Genomic DNA, 24,735 nt, shown 5'->3' with positions numbered 1-24,735 from the left:
TGCAATCTCCGCCTTCTGGGTTCACGCCATTCTCCTGCCTCAGCCTCCCGAGTAGCTGGGACTACAGGCGCCCACCACCACGCCCAGCTAATTTTTTGTATTTTTAGTAGAGACCAAGTTTCACTGTGTTAGCCAGGATGGTCTCGATCTCCTAACCTTGTGATCCGCCCGCCTCGGCCTCCCAAAGTGCTGGGATTACAGGCTTGAGCCACCGCGCCCGGCCTGTATTTTTAGTAGAGACGGGGTTTCATGTTGTTAGCCAGGATGGTCTCGATCTCCTGACCTCGTGATCCACCCGCCTCAGCCTCCCAAAGTGCTGGGATTACAGGCATGAGCCACCGTGCCCAGCCAATTCTTGTGTTTTTAGTAGAGACAGGCTTTCACCATGTTGGCCAGGCCGGTCTCAAACTCCTGACCTCAGGTGATCCACCTATCTCAGCCTCCCAAAGTGCTGGGATTACAGGTGTGAACCACCGCACCTGGCCAAAAAAAAATTTATTTAATTACCCTTGAAAAGCCCTTGCATCCCCCATAAGGTATAGGACACAGGGTGTGTGCACACTGAGCTGCCTTTCCATTAGGCCAACTCAGTATTTGCTCAAGCATGGAGCAGATCCCTGTGTCTTAAGGTGAATATCAAATGCTCTAGCTGGCTGGTGTTTATTGGCTATGTTAAGCAGAAAATCCTTTCTGAGGCCAGGCACGGTGGTTCATGCCTGTAATCCCAGCATTTTGGGTGGCCGAGGTGGGACGATCACCTGAGGTCAGGAGTTTGAGACCAGCCTGGCCAACATGGTGAAACTCGTCTCTACTAAAAACATAAAAATTAGCTGGGCATGGTGGTGTGCGCCTGTAATCCCAGCTACTGGGAGGCTGAGGCAGGAGAATCACTTGAACCCGGAAGGCGGAGTTTGCAGTGAACAGAGATTGCGCTGCTGCACTCCAGCTTGGGCGACAGAGAGAGACTCCGTCTCAAAAAAAAAGAAAAAAAGAAAATCCCTTCTGATTTTCTCTGGGCAGAGAACATACTGCCATGGTCACATAAGTTTGATACCCAGGAGACTGACCGTTGCTGAGTCCTTTGTGATCAGCATTTTAGTCCTCACTCTCGCTACATCTCTCCTTCCCACCCCATCCTGGATGGCCTCCCAGCAGGTTCCCTCTCACCCCTCCTTCAGGGAGAGATAGGGCACCATCGATTCTCCCCTCTAGGTACCCGGAACCCTTGCGTTTCTTTCCCCGTAAAGGGCCTCCCCTCCCCCATGGTGACACAGAAGTCCACGGTCTGGCTGCAGCCCGTGACAGCCAGCACAGGTAGAGTGTGCATGTGTGTACATGTCCACATGTGTGTACACGCATGTGTGTGCGAGTGTGTGCATGCAGGCCCGATGCCTGAGCATCCCAGGCCACACATCTAGGTCTCAAGGAGACCTGAGTTCTAGCCTGAGCTGTGTCACTAACTCACTAAGTGACCTTGAGCAAGTCACTTAACCCCTGTGGGCCTCGGTCTTTCTCCTCTGCCAAATAGAGAGAAATTAGCTCTGCCCTGCCCACTTCTGTGGCCTATTGGCAGGGTCAAAGGGTAATAACAAAAAGGAAAGCATTTGGAAAAACCTCCAACCTCATACAAATGCACGTGCTGTTATTTTTACCACAACCATCAACCATTCCTCCAACACTAACAACACAGCCACCCCCTGATACATTGCATGACTCAATGTGAGACTATTTTAGGGCAGAAAATACACTTACATATATTTAGAACTTTCCTGATGCTGGAGCAAAAACTTTAAAGAACATCCAGCTTAGAAAACCCTGCTGCCAGAATGCACAGTTTATTTTCTTTTCCTCTTCTTCTCTCTTGTTTTTTATTTTCTTATTTCTTTTTAATTTTTTTGTAATTAGATTTGTGTGTTGGGTTTGCTTCTTGAGGTTTGGGTTTTGTTTTGGAGTTTTGGTTGCTTGTTTGTTTGGTCTCAGATTTTTTGTTTGTTTCTGTTTGTTTGGTTTTGCCTTACCTGAGAGCACAACTTACCACTTTTAGAGGAAAACTGAGAAATTGGATTTTTTTTTAGTCTGAAGGTTCCTGAGCCTCTCATCCTGAGGTTTGAGTCCCAATGACATCTTCCTTCGCCTCCAAAATATTTTAATTTAAAAATGCAGTCTCTTTCCATGCCAGGTGTCAGTGCTGAACATTGCTCATATTTACTTGAAATGTGAAATGTGACAGAACCCTGAAAAGTCTAAGGACCATAACTTTATGGAAGGACAGTATTGAATGGGATACTCCAGCACTGTCCAGAAGAACTTTCTAGAGAGATGTAAATGTTCTGTATCTGTGCTGTCCACTATGGCAGCCACTAACCACACGTGACTCTGGAGCCCCTGAAATGTGGCTGGTGCAAGTGCCACCCTGCTATGACCCAGTGGTTCTCAAAGCTGAATGCACATCAGAATCACCTAGGGAGGTTTGCAGTGTACCAGCCCACACTGACTTGCATTTAATTCAAATTAATTTCACTTTAGATAGCCACACTTAGCCAATGGCTGCCATCTTGGACAGCATGGTCTACTTTCCAACTACTTAAAGTGAAGTCTGGAGACACTGGCATCTCCTGGGAGCTTGTTAGAAACACAGAACTCCAAGCCAGGTCCCAGACCTGCTTAATCAGAATCTGCATTTTAATGAAATCCCAGGATGATTCTTGTGTACATTAACATTTGAGAAAGGGCCAGGCGCAGTGGCTCTTGCCTGTAGTCCCAGCATGTTGGGAGGCCGAGGAGGGTGGATCACCTGAGGTCAGGAGTTCGAGACCAGCCTGGCCAATGTGGTGAAATCCTGTCTCTACTAAAAATGCAAAATTAGCCAGGCATGGTGGTACATGCCTGTAATCTCAGCTACTTGGGAGGCTGAGGCAGAAGAGTTGCTTGAACCCGGGTGGCAGAGGTTGCAGTGAGACGAAGCCGTGCCATTGCACTCCAACCCGGGCAACTAGAGTGAAACTCTGTCTCAAAAAAAAATATTTTTTGAGAAACAAGAAAGCATGGTCTCATGGTTTAGGGGAGTAGTTAGTTCTGTTCCTGACTTCTTACTGATTAAATCATTTTAACTTTATGGGTCTCAGGTTTCCTGAGTTAAGCATGGCCAGAAACCTTTTTAGTACCAGTAAGACCAAGTGCAGATGGACGGTTACCACTGTGGTGGACATGGGTACATTGGTAGATTATAGAAGAGACCATGGGAGTGTTATGGTTTGACTCAACGTACAAGAGAAGACCCTGGAATCAGGACTTGTCACTTGAAGATCCATCAAGGGTGTTGACCTCAGGAGGGAGCTCCAGGCCAGAGCTCACAGGTTCTCTTTGGTTTTGGCAGGAGCTACAAGGTCCGATTCAATAGCGTCTCCTCCTACTCTGACTCCCAAAAATCATCAGGCGATGGGCCCGACCTCAGAGACAACTTTGAGAGTGCTGGACCCCTGGCCAATGTGAGGTGAGCAAGGGGATAAGGGGGTTGGGGGTCAGGGAAGACTAAGGCTCCTGGGGAGCTGGACCTAGTTACAAAGTGAGCTCTTCATCGTGGAGGGGGAGTCCCCCTTCTATGTCCATTCATGTCTCATAAAACCAGCTGCATCCTGGCTGGCTGGGACCCCTCCCACCCATTAAGTCACATTGCCTGGTCTCCCCATGCACCGTTTTTGATCCTTTCTGTGACTTCTTTTTCTATACACACTCCCTCAGAGCCCCCTTACCCAAGGTTCACCCCATTATTTGTGCTGAAGGATATCAATCCCTGGATATTGCTCAATGAGCTGCCCTTCCCAATAGCTACGGTGTATACTTAATAGAAGCTTTTGTAGACAACCTGCTATGACTCCATGGTTCTCAATCCTGGAGGCTCTGCAGAATCACCTGGAGAGGTTTGCAGCGTACTCATACGATACCCAAGCCCCGTCTCCAGAGATTCTGATGGAATTGATCTGGAATTGGGCCCATGTGCTGCTTTTTTCTTTAAGTCTCTCCAGTTGACTCTAACGTGCAGTCAGATTTGACAAATACTGCCCTAACCTCACATTATCTCATGGCCTAGTCACATACTATGAGATAATTTTAGGAAGTACATGGACAAATATTTTATATTACAACAGTTGTGTATTCAGTCTAATGGGTTCTTGGAAGAAAAGAAAACTGGGTTGTCAAACCCTTGGTTTCATGGATATTGATCAAGACAAGACTGATGTGAGTTGCCCCATAGGGAGAACCTTCAGGCCTGGCCACAAATCTCTCAGACCTTCGCTAACTGAGCCTTCTCCATAATTACTCAGAGCAGTGCTTAGTAGACGATATAGATCACTGGTTTGCTAGATATTGAAATATCTGTTATGTCCTCCAGGACATTTTCAAATAGGCTTTATGTTTTAAAGCAATTTTAGGTTGACAGGAAAATGAGCAGAAAGTACAGAGAGTTCCCACATCCTCCTGTCCCTACACACGCACAGTCTCCCCTCCTATCAGCATCCCACACCAGAGTGGTGCGTTTGTTAGAACTGACGCACCTACAGGGACACATCATTATCAGCCACAGTCCATGGTTTACTTTAGGGTTCACTCTTGGTGTTGAACATTCTATAGGTTTTGACATCAGTACTTTTTTCAGCTCAACATTGAAACGTCAGTTCTGGAGTTTGACAGTCAGACCCATTTTTCCCTTATTAAATCTATCATGGCAGGGGTTGGCAGACTAATGCCTGTGAGCCAAATCCAGCCTGGTCACTGCATATTTTTAACAACCCATGAGCTAATAATGCTTTTCTGACTGGTGAACATTTGTAATCAGTTTGATGATAGAAAACATTACCTTTGAACCCCAATAAAGAAAATGTTATTATTCTCTCCCAAAATATGAATTCCCGTCTTCTCATAGTAGACCTGTGTTAAAGTATGCTTAATTGTTATTATTATGTTTTTAATATTATCAATTGAGAATGTTCAGGAATGTTTGTTTTCTTTCTTGTTTTGTAAGTGCCTATGTAATAGCTTCAAGTTTGCTTCTTGGCCTGTAAGCCTAAAAATATTTGCTGTCTGACCCCCACATATAAAAAATTTGCCAATGCCGGGCACAGTGGCTCATGCCTATAATCCCAGCACTTTGGGAGGCCAAGGCAGGCAGATCTCTTGGACTCAGGAGTTTGAGACCAGCCTGGGCAACATGGCAAAACCTCATTTCTACCAAAAATATAAAAACATAGCTGGGCAAGGTGGCATGCACCTGTGATCCCAGCTACTCTGGAGACTGAGGTGGGAAGATCACTTGCGCCTGGGAGGCAGAGGTTGCAGTGAGCCAAGATGGCGCCACTGCACTCGAGCCTGGACGATAGAGCAAAACTCTGTCTCAAAAAAAAAAAAAAAAAAAAAAAAGTTTGCCAACTCCTGGTTTGGAAGCTTAAAATAGGCATTTTGAAATCATAAGCTGAAGATTGTGATGGAAATGTGACTAGTAGTGACTGCAGTCTAGGTCCTCAGGCCCACCAAGAAGAATATTAATGAATCAACCACCTGAATCATCATCTGTTGGTGAACACAAGAGTTGGGAGCCTTGGTCCATTGGGGCTACTATACCAAATACCATAAACTGGTGGTTTGTGAACAACAGTAATTTATTTCTCACAGTTCTAGAGGCTGGGAAGTCCAAGATCAAGGTGCCGACAGATTCAGTGTCTGGTGAGGGCCCACTCTCTGGCTCATAGTTGGTGCCTTCCAGCTGCGTCCTTACATGGCAGAAGGTCTCTTCAGCCCCTTATGAGGCACCAACCCCATTCATGAGGCTTCACCTTCATGACCTAATCACCTTCCAAAGGCCACTAATACCATGACATTGGGGGTTAGGTTTCAACCTGTGAATTTGGGGGAGACACAAACATTCAGATCGTAGGAGTGATGAGCTAGTGAGGAAAAAGTAAAAGCAAGTTCAAAAAGCACAAATGAGTGGTTGACAGTGTCAGTGGTAATCGAAAAATGGCAGACATCACAAACATAAATCACAGAGATTCGGGAAACAGCACCTTAACCAGAAGGCATGACTAGTGCTGGGAGCTCCCGATCTGCACTGGGCTAAGGCTGAGGCAGGTGGCTTCGGGCAGAGATGCCCTTTCGTGTCACCCCTCCAATCAGTCCACATCCAGTCATCATCTCTGTCTACCTTTTAGGCCACCACCCTGCAAGAAAAGGGTAACATTTTTGGATTCAGGAAGATCATTGGTTAAAAGTAAATGGCAGGCTGGGCTCAGCAGCTCATGCCTGTAATCCCAACACTTTGGGAGGCCAAGGTGTGCAGATCACCGAGGTCAGGAGTTTGACGCCAGCCTGACCAACATGGTGAAACCCCGTCTCTACTAAAAATACAAAATTAGCCAGGCATGCCTGTAATCCAAGCTACTCGTGAGGCTAAGGCAGAAGAATCACTTGAACCTGGGAGACAGAGGTTGCAGTAAGCCGAGATCACACCACTGCACTTCAGCCTGGGTGATAAGAGCAAAACTCTGTCTCAGAAAAATAATAATAAATCAATAAGTAAATGGCAAAATGCTGTCTAATCCCACATACTTTATTTGGAAAGGCTCTGGGATTCTAGGCAAAGGAGGGCAAGAAAGAAGAGGAAGATTAAATGATACAATATGAGTGTGGATTTGAGGGGAGTAGATATTAACCTACATTAACTTTCACCTGTGAGGCACCTGGACCCACCCCAAGTTCATGCTCCAATGATGGAGGGTACCTTCCCAACTTCTCCTACCTCTTCCTTCTTCCCCATCTTACTCTGTTACCATTTTGTCCCCATCAACCTAAAAAAGAGATTCAGGGGCAGGGCCTGATCCTGTGTGGAGTAGATTAAGTAGTCCCACTCCATGGTTTATCTGAGATGACAGTCTATAGCAGAACACTCTGACCTTAAAAAGTGGGGCAAAGTGGGGTGTTTTTGTCCCATTCATGAACCTGTTGTTCCTGTCACTGTGAGGTCTAGACCTACAGCCAAGACCAAGTTCTAGAAATGTGGCAGAAAGTGTCCGAACAGCTGTGAACCACCCGTACAGGAGCCACCTAGGACACAGCCCTCCATTTCCTTCCTTCAGTCCAAGTGTCCCCACCTCAAAACAGAGAAACATCTCATGAACTTGACCCCACTGGTTCAAGCACCAACATTTTCTTGGTGGTATCTATACACAGAGGTTCTGTGAAGCAATTTAATTTCATAGACCCTACAAGGAATGTAACCAGAATATTTATAACTCTTTCATCCCCTTTTAGAAGAACCTGCCTGATGTGGTGATGACAATTTCTTCTGGTCTCTTCACTAATACAAGTCCCTGAGGACCATTATGTTATAGTTTCATTATCTTCATACTTAAAACTAATCTAGTTATGTCACTCATAGAATTCAAGCCTTCCAGTAAAATAGACTAATTTCCCCAGTTGGTCCAGCTTAGAAGTGGACATGCACGAAACAGCCAGTAGTTCCAGGTCATTGCTATCCCTAATTTGTCCACCTTAGAACGAATTAGAATATTCTCCTGGTGATGGCAGTAATTAAAAGAGACCAAAAGAAAGGGAGAGAAACCCTTGAGAGCCCTTAGGTTTAAAGTACCCTTCCACAGATGAGCTTGGGGTTGCCTGACCACCATCAGGTAAACATTGTTCTTTTTGAGATGCCAGATATTCGTTCAGGCTGCCATAACAAAATACCACAGACTAAGTGGTATTGGCTGTAATTCTAGAACGTACAGACAGCTTAAAGAATAGAAATTTATTTTCTCATGGTACTGGAAGCCAGAGTTCAAGATCAAGGTGCTAGCAGGGTTGCTTTCTGGTGAGGTCTCCCTTTCTGGCTTGCAGACGGCCACCTTCTTACTATGTCTAAACAGAGAGAGAGAGAGAGAGAGGTCTGGTGTCTCTTCCTCTTCTTATAAGGACACTAATCTTATCAGAACAGGGCTCTACCCTTATAACCTAATTTAACCCTAATTACCTCCTTAAAGGCCCTATCTCAAAATACAATTGTAAGGAGATTAGAGTTTTAATATATGAAATATTGGGGGACACAGTTTAGCCCATTACACCGGACACTCCCCACATTCCCCACAGTCCCTTAGCATGAACATTCTGTTGTCCCCTTGACAGGTTCTCAGTGTTTGGTCTTGGCTCACGAGCGTACCCTCACTTTTGCGCCTTCGGACATGCTGTGGACACTCTCCTGGAAGAACTGGGAGGGGAGAGGATCCTGAAGATGAGGGAAGGGGATGAGCTCTGTGGGCAGGAAGAGGCTTTCAGGACCTGGGCCAAGAAGGTCTTCAAGGTAATCTAGATCTCATGGACCTAAGGGGAGAAGTAATGCTCCCCACACCCCCAAAGACAGCACCTAAACCATCAAGAAGAGAATAAACTTGAGAGAACCCTTAGTACCTCTCCCATGTATCCAGCCAAAATACAGCTTTTAACAGCTCAGACAAATTTGGGTGTCCTCAAAGCACATATTTTCTACCCAGAATCCAACATTCTACATTATGGGCAAGGAGTTGGTCCATAAAAAAAATTATAGAGTTTTGGAATGTCAGGGCTAGGAGGAAGCCACCCCTCACTCACATTTGTTATACAGGTACACAGAAAAACATAGAGTTGGTCAATCAAACCAAACTTAAGATCTTGGCAGTCTACTAACCTTGACAAGCGTACCCCTCTTGTGCTAGATCTTCACTGACCAATATGGTAGCCACTAGCCACACATAGCCATTTAAATCTAAACTTAAGCTAATTAAAATTAAATATGATGAATGGGTCAATAAAATGTGATACATCGATGCAATGGAATATTCTTCATCCATAAAAAATAATGAAGTGGTGATACATGCTACAACATGGATGGACCTTGAAAACTTTATGCTAAGTGGAAGAAGACAGTCACAAAAGAATATGTATTGCAGGATTCCATTTATATGAAATGTCCAGAATCAGAAAATCCATAGAGAGAGAAGGCAGGTTATTGGTTGCTAGGGGTCATGGGGATGGGAAATGGAAGTGACTACTAATAGATAAAAAAGTTTTTCAGTGTGGGGGGTGGGGGTGATGAGAATGTTCTGGAAGCAGATAGTGGGAAGGGTTGCATAACCTTATGGACGTTCTACATGCCACAAAATTGTACATGTTTAAACAGTAAATTGTATGTTACATGAATTACATCTATACCTATCTACACAGTTCAAAATTAAATAAGGCTGGGCATGGTGGTTCATGCTTGTCATCCCAGCACTTTGGGAGGCTGGGCAGGAGGATTGCTTGAGCCCAGGGGCTCAAGACCAGCCTGGGCAACATAGTGAGACCTCATGTCTTTAAAAAACTAATTAATTAATTTAATTAAATAGGTTTAAAATCCCATTCCTGACTTCCTCCAGACAGAAGGGAGCGACAGACTCTGCATCCCCACCTCACCAGGAAACTACTGAAGTTCCTGGGGAAGCAAAGTAGAATTCCATGAGAACATGATGGATGTAGAAGAGAAAGCCTATGGTGGCTTTGAAGTCCCTGGTACCATGCATGTCTAATTGATACCTTCTGAAGGTCAGGAATGTATTGTAAAAATAGAACATGTGCTAACATCAGGAATGATAAAAGCCATGTTGAGTGGCCCAGGTCAGTTTGCTGAGAATAAAACAAATGAAGTTAATTTGAGAGAGAGATTCCTATCCCTGTATTAACAAAAGTATACATGTTTTGTTTCGTTTTGTTTTGTTTTGTTTGTGAGACAGAATCTTGCTCTGTCGCCAGGCTGGAGTGTGGTGACACAATCTTGGTTCACTGCAACCTCCACCTCCTGGGTTCAATCTATTCTCCTGCCTCAGCCTCCCAAGTAGCTGGGACACTACAGGCACCTGCCGCCATGCCCAGCTAATTTTTAGTATTTTAGTAGAGATGGGGTGTCACCGTGTCGCCCAGGGTGGTCGTGAACTCCTGAGCTCAGTCAATCCGCCCTCCTGGGCCTCCCAAAGTGCTCCCAGGCATGGCACATAGTTTACATACAACGTTCACTACATTCACAGCTCCACGGAGATTCCAGAATCCCCAATTGTACCTGAAATTGCGCTGGAACTGCTGATGGCTGCGAACTTCCTAGATTGTTAAATAAAATAAATTATAATAAACTGCTATCCTTCTTCAGTATTAAAAAAAAAAAAATCCCATTGCTCATTTGCAGTAAGCAACTAAGAATACACATTTTGCATTCTCAGTAGCCACAGGGGTAGGGATTACCATATTAGACGGTGTAGAACCTTTCCATCATGATAAGACATCCTATTGACCCGAGCTGTTTTAAATTTAAGGGCACAAGAGAATAAATGAACCATGCATGGCCTTCTATCTGCATATGAGGATGACTAAACTGACCATTCTAGGCTGGGAGGTGGTAATGAATGTAGACCCTGCCACTTTTACCCATGCCATCCTAGCCTTGGAATGCATACTCATCAGCAACCCTGGGAGAAGAGTACTATGCAACCTTCTGTCATTTAGATGGCACTTTTCATCCTGAAAGCAAACGCAGGTAGAGAGTAAATGGGGAAGCTGAGGCCCCTGGGCTGTGAGGAATTCCATGTGGGGAGGCAGTGTTTATCAGCCTGTTCCTGCATTTCCTCCCAGACAAGGAGAGTTGAAATAATGGCTTTTTATACCCATTGGGATAATTCTGTTGCTTGATTTCCATCAGTCAACCCTGACTGAGCAACCAGGAAGGAAGGCCTGTTAAAAGCCACCGTACCCTTTAGCTGTCAACCTCCTGTCCTCCCATCCCACCCCCAGCTCTGGCAACCACAAACCTACTTTCTGTCTCTGTAGATTTCCCTGTGCTGGACATTTCGTATGAATGGAATCATAATGTGGTCTTTTGTGACTGACTTCTTTCACTTAGTATAATGTTTTCAAGGTTCATTCATGCCGTAGCATGTCTCAGAACTTCATCCTTTTCTATAGCCAAATAATATTCCATTGTATGGATGTGTCAAGTCTTGTTAATCCATTCATCCACTGATGAACATTTGGATTGTTTTAAAGTCAACATGAGGTCAAACAATGGTAAGAACTATTCTTAAAAATTATCATTATTTTGAATTATCTGTGGTTTTATCTTAAAAATAACTCAGGACATTGGCCGGGCATGGTGGCTCATGCCTGTAATCCCAGCATTTTAGGAGGCTGAGGCAGGCAAATCCCTTGAGGCCAGGAGCTCGAAACCAGGCTGGCCAACATGGCAAAACCCTGTCTCTACTAAAACTACAAAAATTAGCTGGGTGTGGTGGCACATGCCTGTAATCCCAGCTACCTGAGAGGCTGAGGCATGAGAATAACTTGAACCTGGGGAGGAGGTTGAGGCTGCAGTGAGCCAAGATCGCACCACTGCACTCCAGCCTGGGTGAGAGTGAGATTCTGTCTTAAATAAATAAATAAATAAGTAAATAAATAAATAAATAAATAAATAAGGACAGCAATTCTTAGAATTGTTAAAATCGAAGAACAAGTGAGCTTGACCAAAAAAAAAAAGGGAAAATGTATTTGTAGTCATCCAGACATTCAATATGCTCTGCCTTTATATAATTCTTAAATATTTAGAGGAAGATGGATTGGGAAATTCTGAGATGTTTACTTTCTTCTTTAATGTTAAACCTCTACACACATTAATTTTAGGAATAAATGACATAATAGAATTATGTCTTAAGTGCAGGTTAGGTCCTAAAGTCAATGGCAAATCTGACGTGTCCAGCACATCGCAGACACTCAAAATATATAGGATGGATGGATGGATGGATGGATAGATGAATGGATGGATGCATGCATGCATGCATGGAAAGATATATGGATGGGTGGGTGAATGGATGGCAGAATGGATGCATGGAAAGATAGATGGATGGGTGGGTGGGTCGATGGGTAGATGGATGGAAGGATGGATGCGTGGAAAGATGGATGAGTGCATGGGTAGATGGAAGGAGGGATGGGTGCATAGAAAGTTGGATGGGCGGGTGGGTGGATGGGTGGGTGAGTGGACAGATGGATGGATGGAAAGATACATGGATGGGAGGGTGGAAGGGTAGATGAATGGCAGAGTGGATGGGTGAATGGATGGAAGGAAGACAATGAAAGGGTAGAATGAAGAAAGGAAAGGAAGGAAGAAGGGAAGGAGGGAAGGGTTACTGGATGGATAGATGAATGGATGGATGGATGGTTGGATAGATGGATGGATGGGTGGATGTAGAGATACATGCCATGACTTGGAGCTGTTGGCGAGGAGATCCACTTGGCTGAAAGAGGTCACTGAAAGCCTTGTGTACACCACAGGCAGCCTGTGATGTCTTCTGTGTGGGAGATGATGTCAACATTGAAAAGGCGAACAATTCCCTCATCAGCAATGACCGCAGCTGGAAGAGAAACAAGTTCCGCCTCACCTATGTGGCCGAAGCTCCAGAACTCACGCAAGGTACCTCCCACCACCCTTCTAGGGAGGCATTCATGACAATGGGGGAAAGGCAGGCGATCTCACCTCCAAAAGGTGCTTAGGGAAGATAGGCTTCATTGCTTTGATCTCCCTTTAGTGCAGTCTTACCAAAATGAAGACTTTGCTGCCCTCCCACACTCTGTAAAACAAGTACTGGGAAATGTCTCTCTCTCTCTAGTAATACACCACGTTCTTCCAAACCATCCTCTTCTCAACCTAATTCAACCAGATTTTCTTTCTGTTCTGCGCTACCCACAACCACCTCACCCGTCCCAACCAATGCCTGCCTCATCTCTTCTCTTCTGTCTCTCATTCTACTCCAGAGAACAGTAGAAGTGTCAGTAGAGGGTAAAGAAAATGCTGCAGAGTGTTTGTTTGTATTAATATTCTGAGAAAAGATCTCATTATGTTTCCCAGACTGGTCTTGAACTCCTGGCCTCAAGTGATCCTCCCACCTCAGCCTCCTAAGTAGTTGGGATCATGGGCGTGAGCCACCTTGCCCCCACCTGGGGAGTTTTTAATGGAACATTCAACACCTTCTCAGGAAGACTGTTTTTCTCCCCACAGGTCTATCCAATGTCCACAAAAAGCGAGTCTCAGCTGCCCGACTCCTTAGCCGTCAAAACCTCCAGAGCCCTAAATCCAGGTAGGAACATCTTGGTTCACTGGGTTACCCACCTATTCTCTCAAATGTCACCCACGATGAAGGACAAGCGCTGTGGACTCCAAGGACTGGCTGTTTTCCAATCATTGCAAAGTGCCATAGAGACTCCCTGGCTGCTTTTTAGTGTCTGGAGTTCCTGCCTTCCTTTTGCCAAGCTCCAACCTGAAGGGGTGGGAAAAGGAGATGGTGTTGATCTCATGAAAAGAGGAAAGAAAAAGGTTTTCTGAGTAAGGTTTTTTTAACAGTGGACCACACCCCTTAGATTTGCTACATGTTCATTGTACCACAGCCTCTTAGTTGGAAATCACTTAGTCCATATATTTCCTATTGTGAATAATTTTTTTAATGTAGCTAAAAAGTGGCTACCCACACTCTGCTTAAATTTCTTTGGGTTGATGGGAGATAAAGTCCTAATTGTTAGAAATTAGCTTAATATCCAATACAACCAATATCTTTTTATCAAATATAACCAAAGCATGTCTTCCTAGCAGTTTTACTCTCTGGTGACACCTAAGACAAGTTTCTTTCTTTCCAAATGAGAGACCTGGAAATAGCCGACGACGCTGACCAATCTCCTCTGGGGCCTGATTCCTTCAAGTCATTCTTTCTAAGACATGGTTTCCCAAGCCTCTGGCTTTAGTAAAAGGACACACTCTGTCCTGCTGGAAATGTCACTCTCACCTGGTCACAGTGCAGTGGAGAGTATGTGATCACTGCCAAATGTGCTGAGGTTATTATTACCATCACCGATTTGAACAGGACGCGCTAATGCTGCCTGAGATCTCAGGCATGGGTCTAATGGCCGTTTTGTTTTTCCATTAAAAGCGGTCACTGCTGTTCTTAGACATCGCGTCTTCTCAAAATCATCACACCAGGTCTGCTCATCTCTCTACTTGTATAAATAATTTCTCTAGCACTCATGAAAGTCTTTGCATAGATCCCTGTTGAATGGAATCTTTTTCTCTTTGTAGTTACAGCAGAAGAATCAAGAATGTTTTCAAGTCTTGATTCTTTGCCCAGCATAGTTCACTCTGCTGTGCTTGGTTCACTGGGTTACCCACCTCGGCTCCCAGGTGCCACCCACAATAAAGGACAAGCTCTTGTTGATTCCAAGGACTGGCTGTTTTCCAGTCATTGCAAAGTGCCATAGAGACCCCCTTGCTGCTCTGGGAACAGAGGTGGGTAACCCGGTGAACTAAGCACAGTGCAGTGAACTATGCTGTGCAAAGAATCAAGACTTGAAAAGATGTTCTGCTGTAACTACAAAGTGAAAAACATTCCGTTCAACGGGAACCAGTGCAAAGACCTTCATTAGTGCTAGAAAAATTACTTGGCCCAGCACGGTGGCTCACACCTATAATCCCAGCACTTTGGGAGCCGAGGCAGATGGATCACGAGGTCAGGAGTTCAAGATCAGCCTGACCACCATGGTAAAACCCTGTCTTAACTAAAAATACAAAAATTAGCCAGGCATGGTTGTGGGGGCCTATAATCCCAGCTACTCAGGAGGCTGAGGCAGGCGAATCGCTGGAACCCAGGAGGCGGAGGCTGCAGTGAGCTGAGATTGCACCATTGCACTCCAACCTGGGTGACAGAGTAAGACTCCATCTCAAAAAAAAAAGAAGAAAAAAGAAAAAGAAAAATTACTTATACAAGTAGAGAGATGGATGGACAGACCCAGTTTGCTCAATTTGAGATGTGATGTCTAAGAGTAGGCTCTTGAGTTAAGCAGTTCTGGGTTCTAACCCCAGCTCTGCCATGCACTAGCTGTGCAGCCTTGGCTAAGTCATTTAGGTGGTCTGAGCCCCTGTCTCCTTACCTACAGAATAGGAATGATAGCTGTGAAGATTACTAATGTTTTTCTAGAGCTCTCTGTGTTCCAAGCACTGTGCTGAGTCCTCTGTCCGGGATCTTTTATAATTCTAACCAGCCTGGGAAGTAGGCACTCTTATCATACACATTTTAAATAGGAACAATGACAACTAGAAAATACAAGTGACTTTCTCAAGGTCACACCGACCCGGTTATCTGACGCCAAAGTCAGTGTGCCAAATGGCTACACAGATGGCCTCACCAGCATTGCAAGGCTGCTAAGTATTAAAAATAAGCTACATAAAGCAACTAGCATATCATAGAGTCCCGTCAGTATTCCTTATCCCATCCATGCTTCATGTCACCTGCAAATTTAGTGTGCGTGCTTTCTATGTAATCTTCCAAACCTTTGATAAAAGTGATCAACAGAGCAGAGCCCCAGGGCTCTCATATTCCCTCTTAGATTCTCAAACATTAAAGAAATGGAGTGGGAAATTAATCTCTGAATAATTAGTTAAGTGCAATTCAGAGCATAATGGCCCCTGATATGGAGAGGGACTCCGTATTTGAAATATATCTCTTACTACTTATTTTGGTCCTATGGGAAGGGATGATATAAGTAGCATTGCATGAGAAGGCCTAATAATCTACTGGAAATTTCTTTCAGCAACAAACTATGAAAGACCAGCTTACAGAATGTACTCCCAAAGCCATAGTACATAAGTAGCAAGGAAACTTGCAAATGTTTTGATGCTAAGTGAAACCAAAAGTCCCAAAATCAGCCCCCACCCCCGCCAATCCAGAGGAGGCACCTGACTCTGAGCTACGGGTCTAAAAGTGACTAGCAAGAGAATATTCCAAACAAGGTTAGAACTGGAGTGTAGAATTCAAATCAGTTATGAATTGGCACAAAAAGGACCCAGTCTTACCTCCGCATTTATCTCTTTAAAAGCATGTTCTCTATTTTCAAGCTTAAAGTGCTTTAAAAGCACTACCTATTTTCAAGCTTAATACCATTTCCAGCTTCATAAGGCTTATTTAAAAAAAGAAGAAAAAGGATAATTGAGTGAAAAAGCACGACTCTCCCGTTTTCTCCTGCCCGAGGCTGAAGTTGGGCCGTCTGGCCCAAAAGGCCACGACCAAGATATCACTAATCCCCCTACGAGAGACCATTAATTGCAGGCAAAGTGCTTATGAGGAAGTAGGCAGCCTTTTGAGGATGATCCTTGAAAATCTAAAGAGAAAAGTGACCGCAGTCACCATCACAGCCTGGAAATAAATTTTCTAATGCACGTACAACAATTAGCAAATGACACAGAAGAGAGAGCATAATGGATGGCTAATGTGTGGGGTGTAGATACCAAGTCCTAGAAATCAGGAGCAAGAGAGGAATGCAGGACTTGAGATGAACCTCTTAAGGGAAGGTGGGCTTTAGAAAGGCAGGAAAGAGGAGGGGGGTCCAGGAAGGAAGAACAGCAGAAGTTAAGGTCAGCACCGGGATGTCTGGGAGAATGACAGACATTACAATGGAGAGTTCTTGATCGGTAGAATGCTTCAGTCTCATTTCCCCTTGAGTAAAATAGCTTCTCTCCAGCCTTCCCCATCTCAACAGAGGACATCAATGTTTGGCTTCAGTCAAAACCTCCAGTGTCATCCTCACTCCTCTCTCCCTCTCGCCTAGGTCATGCAGTCTCTCAGCAGATGCCCTTGGCCTTGTCTTTCAACTACATCTCAGACCCACCACCTTGAGCAAAGCCATGGGCACCTCCGGTCTGAGTGACTGGAATAGCCACCCAACTTGTCTCTTGGTGTCTGAGCTTTTCTCTAAAAACATCGATTTCCAAAGAGCAGACAGAGGAATCTTTCCTTTCTTTCTTTCTTCTTTTCTTTTTTTTATTATTTTATTTTGTTTTATTTTTGAGGTTAACAGTACAAGTTTAATCGATGAAAGAAAGGGCTGGGCTCGGTGGCTCACGCCTGTAATCCCAGCACTTTGGGAGCCCAAGGCAGGCAGATCACGAGGTCAGGAGTTTGAGACCAGCCTGGCCGACATGGTGAAACCCCGTCTCTACTAAAAATACAAAAATTAGCTGGGCATGTTGGCAGATGCCTGTAATCCCAGCCACTCGGGAGGCTAAGGCAGAGGAATCACTTGAACCCAGGAGGCGGAGGTTGCTATGAGCCAAAATCACACCACTGCTCTCCAGCCTGGGCAACAGAGTGAGACTCCGTCTTAAAAAAAAAAAAAAAAAAAAAAAAGCTCTCTGCTGAAGAGAAGGGTCCTGGAGAAATGGGTTGCCAGATCCACGGTGAAATGCAGGGGGATTTGGGGAATTACAGATGCCTAGTGAGGAGGCAGAGTTTGATTTACATAGGACGCAAAATATTGATTGGACCAGGCATGCCATTTGCATAGGGTGCAAAAAACTGGTTTGGACTAGGTGTCCTACTTGTATAAGGTGTGAATTTCTGGCCACCCCCACCCTAATCTTTTACTATGGAAGCGGGTCCTCAGACAGAGGAATCTTTTAAAACCGTGAATTGAAGGCTATCACTCCCCGGCTTCACAGCCGCTGATGGTCTACTGCTGGACTTCAGGAAACCTCCAAACTCCTTGCCCTGACAGATCATCATGAGGCTCTTGTGATCTGGCCGCTACTATTGTCCAAACAAACACTCCAGCCTTCTTTCCCTTCCTTGAACATGCCACCTTTTCTCTGCCTCTGGGCCTTTGCACGTGCTCTTCCCCATCCCTGGAATGCTGTGCTTGCAGGTCTTTGCACGTCTCTGCTTAAATGTCAAATCGCCAGAGAGGTCTCCCTGACTGTCCTATCAACATAGCCTTCTCCCCTCAACCCATCACCACCCACTCATCCACATCACCAACCCCACCTGAGATCTTTTAAGTGACTTCTCAATGAGAATAGGGCACTTTGCTGTCCTTCCCCATCACTCTCTCACCAGTGCCTAGAACAGTGCTTGGCACGCAATGTACGGGTGTTGAATGAATGAACCTTGTTAACTTGAGCAGTTCACAGCTGACAATATTTATCCTTTTCACTGAAGAATGCACATTTTCTAGGGTTTTTTCCATTTAATGCTGGACATTAGCAAATTATTCTTTTATCTGCAAACCTATCATTGAGCCATCACCAATCATGTATGTGTATGTGATGCTTCTGGATGTGACTAGAAATAAGTCACACAGAGGGGACACTCGGGGGAGAAGGAAATAGGGCCCAAATGGCGGCTACTGTTCCGTTGCCTCTTCCCCTTCTCCCTGTATTTCTCATATGGCCCATATGTGTCCCAAGCTTTAAGAAAAAATAAAAAATAGGCCAGGCGTGGTGGCTCACACTTGTAATCCCAGCACTTTGGGAGGTTGAGGCGGGTGGATCACCTGAGATCAGGAGTTTGAGACCAGCTGGCCATCATGGTTAAACCCTGTCTCTCCTAAAAGTACAAAAACTAGCCGGGCATGGTGGTGGGCGCTTGTAATCCCAGCTACTCGGGAGGCTGAGGCAGGAGAATCGCTTGAACCTGGAAGGTGGAGGTTGCAGTGAGCCAAGATAGCACCACTGCACTCCAGCCTGGGCAACAGAGAGAGACTCCATCTCAAAAAAAATAAAAATAATAATTTTAAAAAATGTTTAAAAATTCTCCACTTACAAAGCTCAGCAGAACTGAGATTTAAGACAATTGGTTTCCGAGCCAGTGCTATTCCCCAGAGGGTCGGCTTCCCAGCAAAGCATCAAAGACCAGCCCACCAAGGTGCCCTGGGGCCCTGCGCCATTCAACGCCGGGGGTTCTCAGCAAGCACCCCCAAGCAGCATGCAGAATCCCCTTGGTTAAACTCCCAGCAGGGCCAGAGCGTGGACCCACCTTCTAGCCCATGGGCGAGCCACTTTCCCATGCCTGCTCCTTGTCTGCACGGCCACCCTCTGCCTCGTTCAAGAGGACTTGGGGGGAGGTGGCTGTGCTCGTGAGCTAGCTCAGCAAGTTTGGGTCCTCTGCATTTCTATTTTGTACAAATCGTGATGATCTGAGAAGAAAGCGGGAATTGATTTGCGGGCCTTTCAAAGGCTTCCTTTGGGTAAACTTAGGAGGCTCCCAAATTAGAAACCCCACAGCGCCCCCTGCTGGCCCCGGCTTCTGCGATTTACTTCTTGCAGCTCTCTAGAGGTGCTGTCTTTGCTCCCCAGGAACCAAAGACTGGTGTGAGCTCTGAGAAGGCTCAGTCGTGCAAGTTCCCAGACAGGGTAAGATCTGCCCAGGGAGGGACAGTGGGACTCCAGACCCTAACACTGCCATTCACAATTATGGTCGCTAAGTTCCCCACTATGCTAAGGGCGGGGATGCCTAGTTTCAAGAAAATACTTGACACCGTTTCCTCCCCCAAAATAATGTGCCCGCTCAACTCTTTTTAATAATGGTGGCTATTTGTAGCACAAAGGGGTTCTTGGTTGAGCCAAAAACTCCTTTAAATAGCGAGTCCCAATGGGCTATTCAAGTGTTGATTTACATACCATAGAGAATATAGAAACTTCATGTTGAATATCAAGCGTCTCTATCCACTGAAAACTCATTGGCAACGAAGAAAAAGCAGGTCTGAGAAAGCAATCGTAGCTCAGAGGGTGCAAAAGATTTGATTTATCCAAGTGCAGTTGATCCTAGAGTTTGCAGGTATTGTGTAAAATGCAGTATACTGTACTGAAAGGTTTTTGTGGGGTTCGTTTGTTTGTTTTTTGGGTGGCGGGGGGGATGTAGTCTCTCCCTGTTGCCCAGGCCAGAGTGCAGTGGTGTAGTTTCAGCTCACTGCAACCTCCACTTCCTGGGTTCAAGTGATTCTCCAGCCTCAGCCTCCGGAGTAGCTGGGACTACAGGCGCGCGCCACAATGCCCAGCTAATTTTTTTTGTGTTTTTAGTAGAGATGGGGTTTTGTCATGTTGGCCAGGCTGGTCTCAAACTCCTGACTTCAGGTGATCCGCGCACCTCCACCTCCCAAAGTGCTGGGATTACAGGTGTGAGCCACTGCGCCTGGCCTGTACTGAAACTTTTTAAAGGACCAGAATAATCACATTCTGAGAGTTTATTCTTGAAAGCTGTTGGATTAGCATAGGCCTCCTGAACCTGAAACACAAAAATCAATGCAGAAAGGTTATAACCCCATAGGCATCAGTGAGTTTCCTTCTGTGTTGTCTTTTTAGATCTCTCAATTCTGTAATATTGATGAGTTTATGCATAGGAGGAACCCAAGCTTAAAGCCAAGTCTTTTTTCCTTTACCATTACAACACGAGGAACCCTGGTTGGCAAAGGCAGTGGGGCTTGCAATTCCTAGGAGATGTAGAATTTCAGATTGGGAATACCACAGTCTGTGGTCCCAGTGAAGTGCTAGACACTGAGAGAACCCCTATTAGTACTGAGAATGGGGTGCTAGAATCCAAAAGAAGGGAGTTGAGAAGGAGAGAGTGAGTAGTTATGCCCAATACTGCTTCCAGATCCAGATGAACCCTAGGAAGCAGCCATTGGATTTGCAGTGAGGAGTTCACTGGTGACCTTGATGAAAAGCCTTAGTGTAGAATGATGGCTGAGCACTGTGGCCCTTACCTGTAATCCTAGCACTTTGGAAGGCCGAGGTGGGAAGATTGCTTCAGCTCTCAAGTTTGAGACCAGCCTGGGCCACATAGGGAAATTCCATCTGTACAAAAAATTCCAAAATTAGCCAGGCATGACAGTGTCTGCCTATAGTCCCAGCTGCTTGGGAGGGCTGAGGTGGGAGGATCGTTGAGCTTGGGAGATAGAGGCTACAGTGAGCCGTGATCGCACCACTGCACTCCAGCCAGGGCGACAGAGCAAGACCCTATCTCACCATAATAATAATAGAATGATGGGGGAATAGGCTTGGTTAGCACAGGCCCCAACAAGAATGGAAGGAGGAGAACTGCTGCCAACAGGAACAGACAGAAGAGCCAAAAAAAAGGAGGAAGTAGCTGCTGGCCCTTGTCCTATGATTCCTCTGCAATTTCCTGCAGTCGATCAACTATCTTCGTGCGTCTCCACACCAACGGGAATCAGGAGCTGCAGTACCAGCCTGGGGACCACCTGGGTGTCTTCCCTGGCAACCACGAGGACCTCGTGAATGCCCTGATCGAGCGGCTGGAGGACGCACCCCCTGTCAACCAGATGGTGAAAGTGGAGCTTCTGGAGGAGCGGAACACGGCGTTAGGTAACATTCCCAGGGGCCCTTCCCTGCTCTAGGGAGCTGCAGAGGCAGTGGGTGTCTGGGGAAGAAGAGACCCGTTCTTCCCAATCACCAGTCCAGGCAGGAGAGTGGGTCTCTGTTGCTAGCAGCCAATGAGGCTGAAGATTTTCCCCTTTCTCATGGCTGATCAACCTTGGGCCAACCAGCTGAGCAAATAAATGCGCATGGTGCCAGGCCATCAATGGCTCACCACTGGGAGAAGGGGGCTACTACCTTCCTTCATTGACTAGACATGGATGTTAGCAGTAGCCACTCTTCACTTTCCAGGAAAGTGAAAATCTCTACCCCTCAGGAAAATCTCTAGTACCCCATTGCCCACCAGGTAAATAACAGCTGAAGTCTGATCCTGCCTCCTCTTAGAATCAAAAGGTACTATAGGAAGCTCAATGGCCAACTAGGGATTGAGCCCACGTTTTACCTCATTAGATCAAGTTCTCGCCTGCTTAAGTGTACATCCTTGACATTCATATTGAAGAACTTTCAAAGGCAAATGGGTCCCAGTGCTTCATCCAGGAGCACAGGTGGGCTCAAGGGTCAGGTACAAGGAACTACAGTGACCTTACCTGGCAGACTAATACAGGACTGTCACTTTTACAAAAGAGCTAAGATGTAAAGTCAGGATAGAATGTGAAAGTAGCATATAGTCAAAGCCCTGCTGAAAACCTCTCAGGAAGACACTACTTTAGAGAGACATACCCTTTTTTTTTTTTTTTTTTTGAGACAGAGTTTTGCTCTTGTTACCCAAGCTGGAGTGCAGTGGCGCAATCTCGGCTCACTTTTTTTTTTTTTTTTTTTGAGACAGAGTTTTGCTCTTGTTACCCAAGCTGGAGTGCAGTGGCGCAATCTCGGCTCACTGCAACCTCCGCCTCCCAAGTTCAAGCGATTCTCCTGCCTCAGCCTCCTGGGTAGCTGGAATTACAGGCGCCCGCCACCACACCAGCTAATTTTTTGTATTTTTAGTAGAGACGGGGATTTCATCATGTTGGCCAGGCTGCTCTCAAACTCCTGACCTCAGGTGATCCACCCGTCTTGGCCTCCCAAAGTGCGGAGATTACAGGTATGAGCCACCACACCCGGCTGAGACATGCCCTCTCTTAATAAATCCTGGCTGAGTGAGGTGGCTGACACCTGTAATCCCAACACTTTGGGAGGCTGAGGCAGGCAGATCATTTGAGCCCAGGAGTTTGAGACCAGCCTGGGAACATGGTGAAACTGCATCTCTATAAAAAAATACAAAAATTAGCCAGGCGTCAAGCCGGGTGCGGCAGCTCGTGCCTGTAATCGTAATCCCAGCACTTTGGGAGGCCAAGGTAGGTGGATCACCTGAAGTCAGGAGTTCAAGACCAGCCTGGCCAACATGGCAAAACCCCATGTCTACTAAAAATACAAAAAATTAACTGGGCATGGTGGCACATGTCTGTAATCCCAGCGACTCAGGAGGCTGAGGCAGGAGAATCGCTTGAACCCGGGAGGCAGAGGTTGCAGTGAACCAAGATCGCACCACTGCACTCCAGCCTGGGTGACAGAGCGAGACTCCATCTAAAAAAAAAAAAAAAAATTAGTGGGGCATGGTGGCTCACATCTATAGTCCCAGCTACTCAGGAGCGTGAGGTGGGAGGATCACTTGAGCCCAGGAGTTCAAGGCTACAGTGAGCTGTGATTGCACCACTGCACTGTAACCTGGGCAACAGAGTGAGACCCGGTCTAAAAAAGTAAATAAATAAAATAAAATAAATCCAACCCAGACAATACTTCCTCTATGTTGAAATAGAGCTTTTTATTTGAGATTGAACCCCTGATGGAGAAGAGGCTTATATTTAGGGACATATTGGAGGAAGAGTATATAGAGGGAGTACAATATAGTAGTCAGAACAAGGTCTGAAGCCACACTGCCTGACTTCACGCTTATGAGCTGTGTGACCTCAGGCAAATTTCTTAACCTCTCTGTGCTTCTATTTTTCTCAGTGGGGAGAAGAATAACACTGTCTTGGATTGTTGTGATGATTAAATGAATTAATATAAAATGCTAATAATAGTACTCGGCATATAGAATGTGCTAGATAAGTGTTAGTGTTTATAATGACAAACACTAACATCCCATTCAGGGGGTGAGAGGCTGATACCGTGCCATGAAACATGGGGCCGAAATAGACTTATCTCTGTCACGCACAGCTGGGGGCTCGTTGTATAGAACACCAGTGGACTATGTCATGCTATTTTAATATTTTTCTCCTCTCTTCATGTATTTTTCTTAATTTTTGGATTCATTTGCCTAATTAATTTTGGATTTGCTTCTTGCACACATGAAATCCCCTGGATTCTGGGCACGGAAGGTAGAGAGCTAGAAGGTTGCTTGGCTCTGGAGCCACCCTCCTCACCTGGCCCCGTCCTCTGCTCCAGGAGCAGACCTGAACCCCCGACTTAGACTCAAGCCCTCCCACACCCACCCCTCACCCGCCTTGTACCTCCACAGGCGTCATCAGTAACTGGACAGACGAGCACCGCCTCCCACCCTGCACCATCTTCCAGGCCTTCAAGTACTACCTGGACATCACCACGCCACCAACGCCCCTGCAGCTGCAGCAGTTTGCCTCCCTAGCCACCAACGAGAAGGAGAAGCAGCGTCTGCTGGTCCTCAGCAAGGTGGGTCCTCAGGCTTCGCACAACCCTAGGGAGCGCCTTTCACCTCCTCGTCATTCAAGAGTTGAAAACTGTTATTACCAGGTTTCCAGCAGGTGGCAGTCTTGAGCCAAGGGGGGCCATTATTTGCTGTAGGTCGCCATATTGGCTGGTCCAATGTGGCTGGTCTGCCCCCAGTTCTAAGGCCTGACAGAGCAAGAGTGACTCCCTTGAATCAAACAGTTCCCTGGCTACAACTGAAATTACTGTTCTCTTTCTGTCTTCCTTTGGAACCTTGGGCTTCCATTAGTGCCATCTTAGCCCATGCTCAGGAGAAAAAGAAACAGGATCTCACCATGCCTTGGTTTAAAGATAAGGTTTTTTCTTGTTTGTTGTTTTCTTAATTTTTATGGGTACTTGGTAGGTGTATGTATTTATGGGGTACATGTGATATTTTGATACAGGTATATGATGTGTAATAATCGCATCAGGGCAAAGGGAGTATTCATCCCCTCAAGCATTCATCATTTCTTTGTGTTGGAAACATTCCAATTCCACTCTTTTAGTTATTTTTAAATATATAAGGAATTATTGTTGACGATAGTCACCTTGTCTAGATCTAGGAAATACTAGATTTTTTTTTTTTTTTTTTTTTTTTGGAAGGGGGTTTTGCCTTTTCGCCCGGGCTGGAGTGCAGTGGCCGGATGTCAGCTCACTGCAACCTCCACTTCCTGGGTTCAAGTGATTCTCCAGCCTCAGCCTCCGGAGTAGCTGGGACTACAGGCGCGTGCCACAATGCCCAGCTAATTTTTGTGTTTTTAGTAGAGATGGGGTTTTGTCATGTT

The 24,735-nt window shown here is 45.7% G+C and overlaps 1 protein-coding gene across 1 annotated transcript in view; it reads left to right on the top strand.

Moving 5' to 3' along the window:
• NOS1 (nitric oxide synthase 1 (neuronal)) overlaps positions 1 to 24,735 on the top strand; it is a 150,240-nt gene that overhangs the window by 108,704 nt on the left and 16,801 nt on the right. Inside the window, 6 exon segments of the mRNA XM_011928709.1 lie at positions 3,377 to 3,493; positions 8,176 to 8,350; positions 12,376 to 12,514; positions 13,100 to 13,178; positions 21,042 to 21,235; positions 23,745 to 23,914. Of these exon segments, the coding sequence (XP_011784099.1) occupies positions 3,377 to 3,493; positions 8,176 to 8,350; positions 12,376 to 12,514; positions 13,100 to 13,178; positions 21,042 to 21,235; positions 23,745 to 23,914 (874 nt within the window).

Source organism: Colobus angolensis, unplaced genomic scaffold (genome assembly GCF_000951035.1).
Source record: "Colobus angolensis palliatus isolate OR3802 unplaced genomic scaffold, Cang.pa_1.0 Scaffold79, whole genome shotgun sequence".
In the NCBI taxonomy this organism is placed as follows: Eukaryota; Metazoa; Chordata; class Mammalia; order Primates; family Cercopithecidae; genus Colobus; species Colobus angolensis.
The sequence above is the reverse complement of the archived record's forward strand: the minus strand, read 5'-3'. Positions and strand labels throughout refer to the sequence as shown.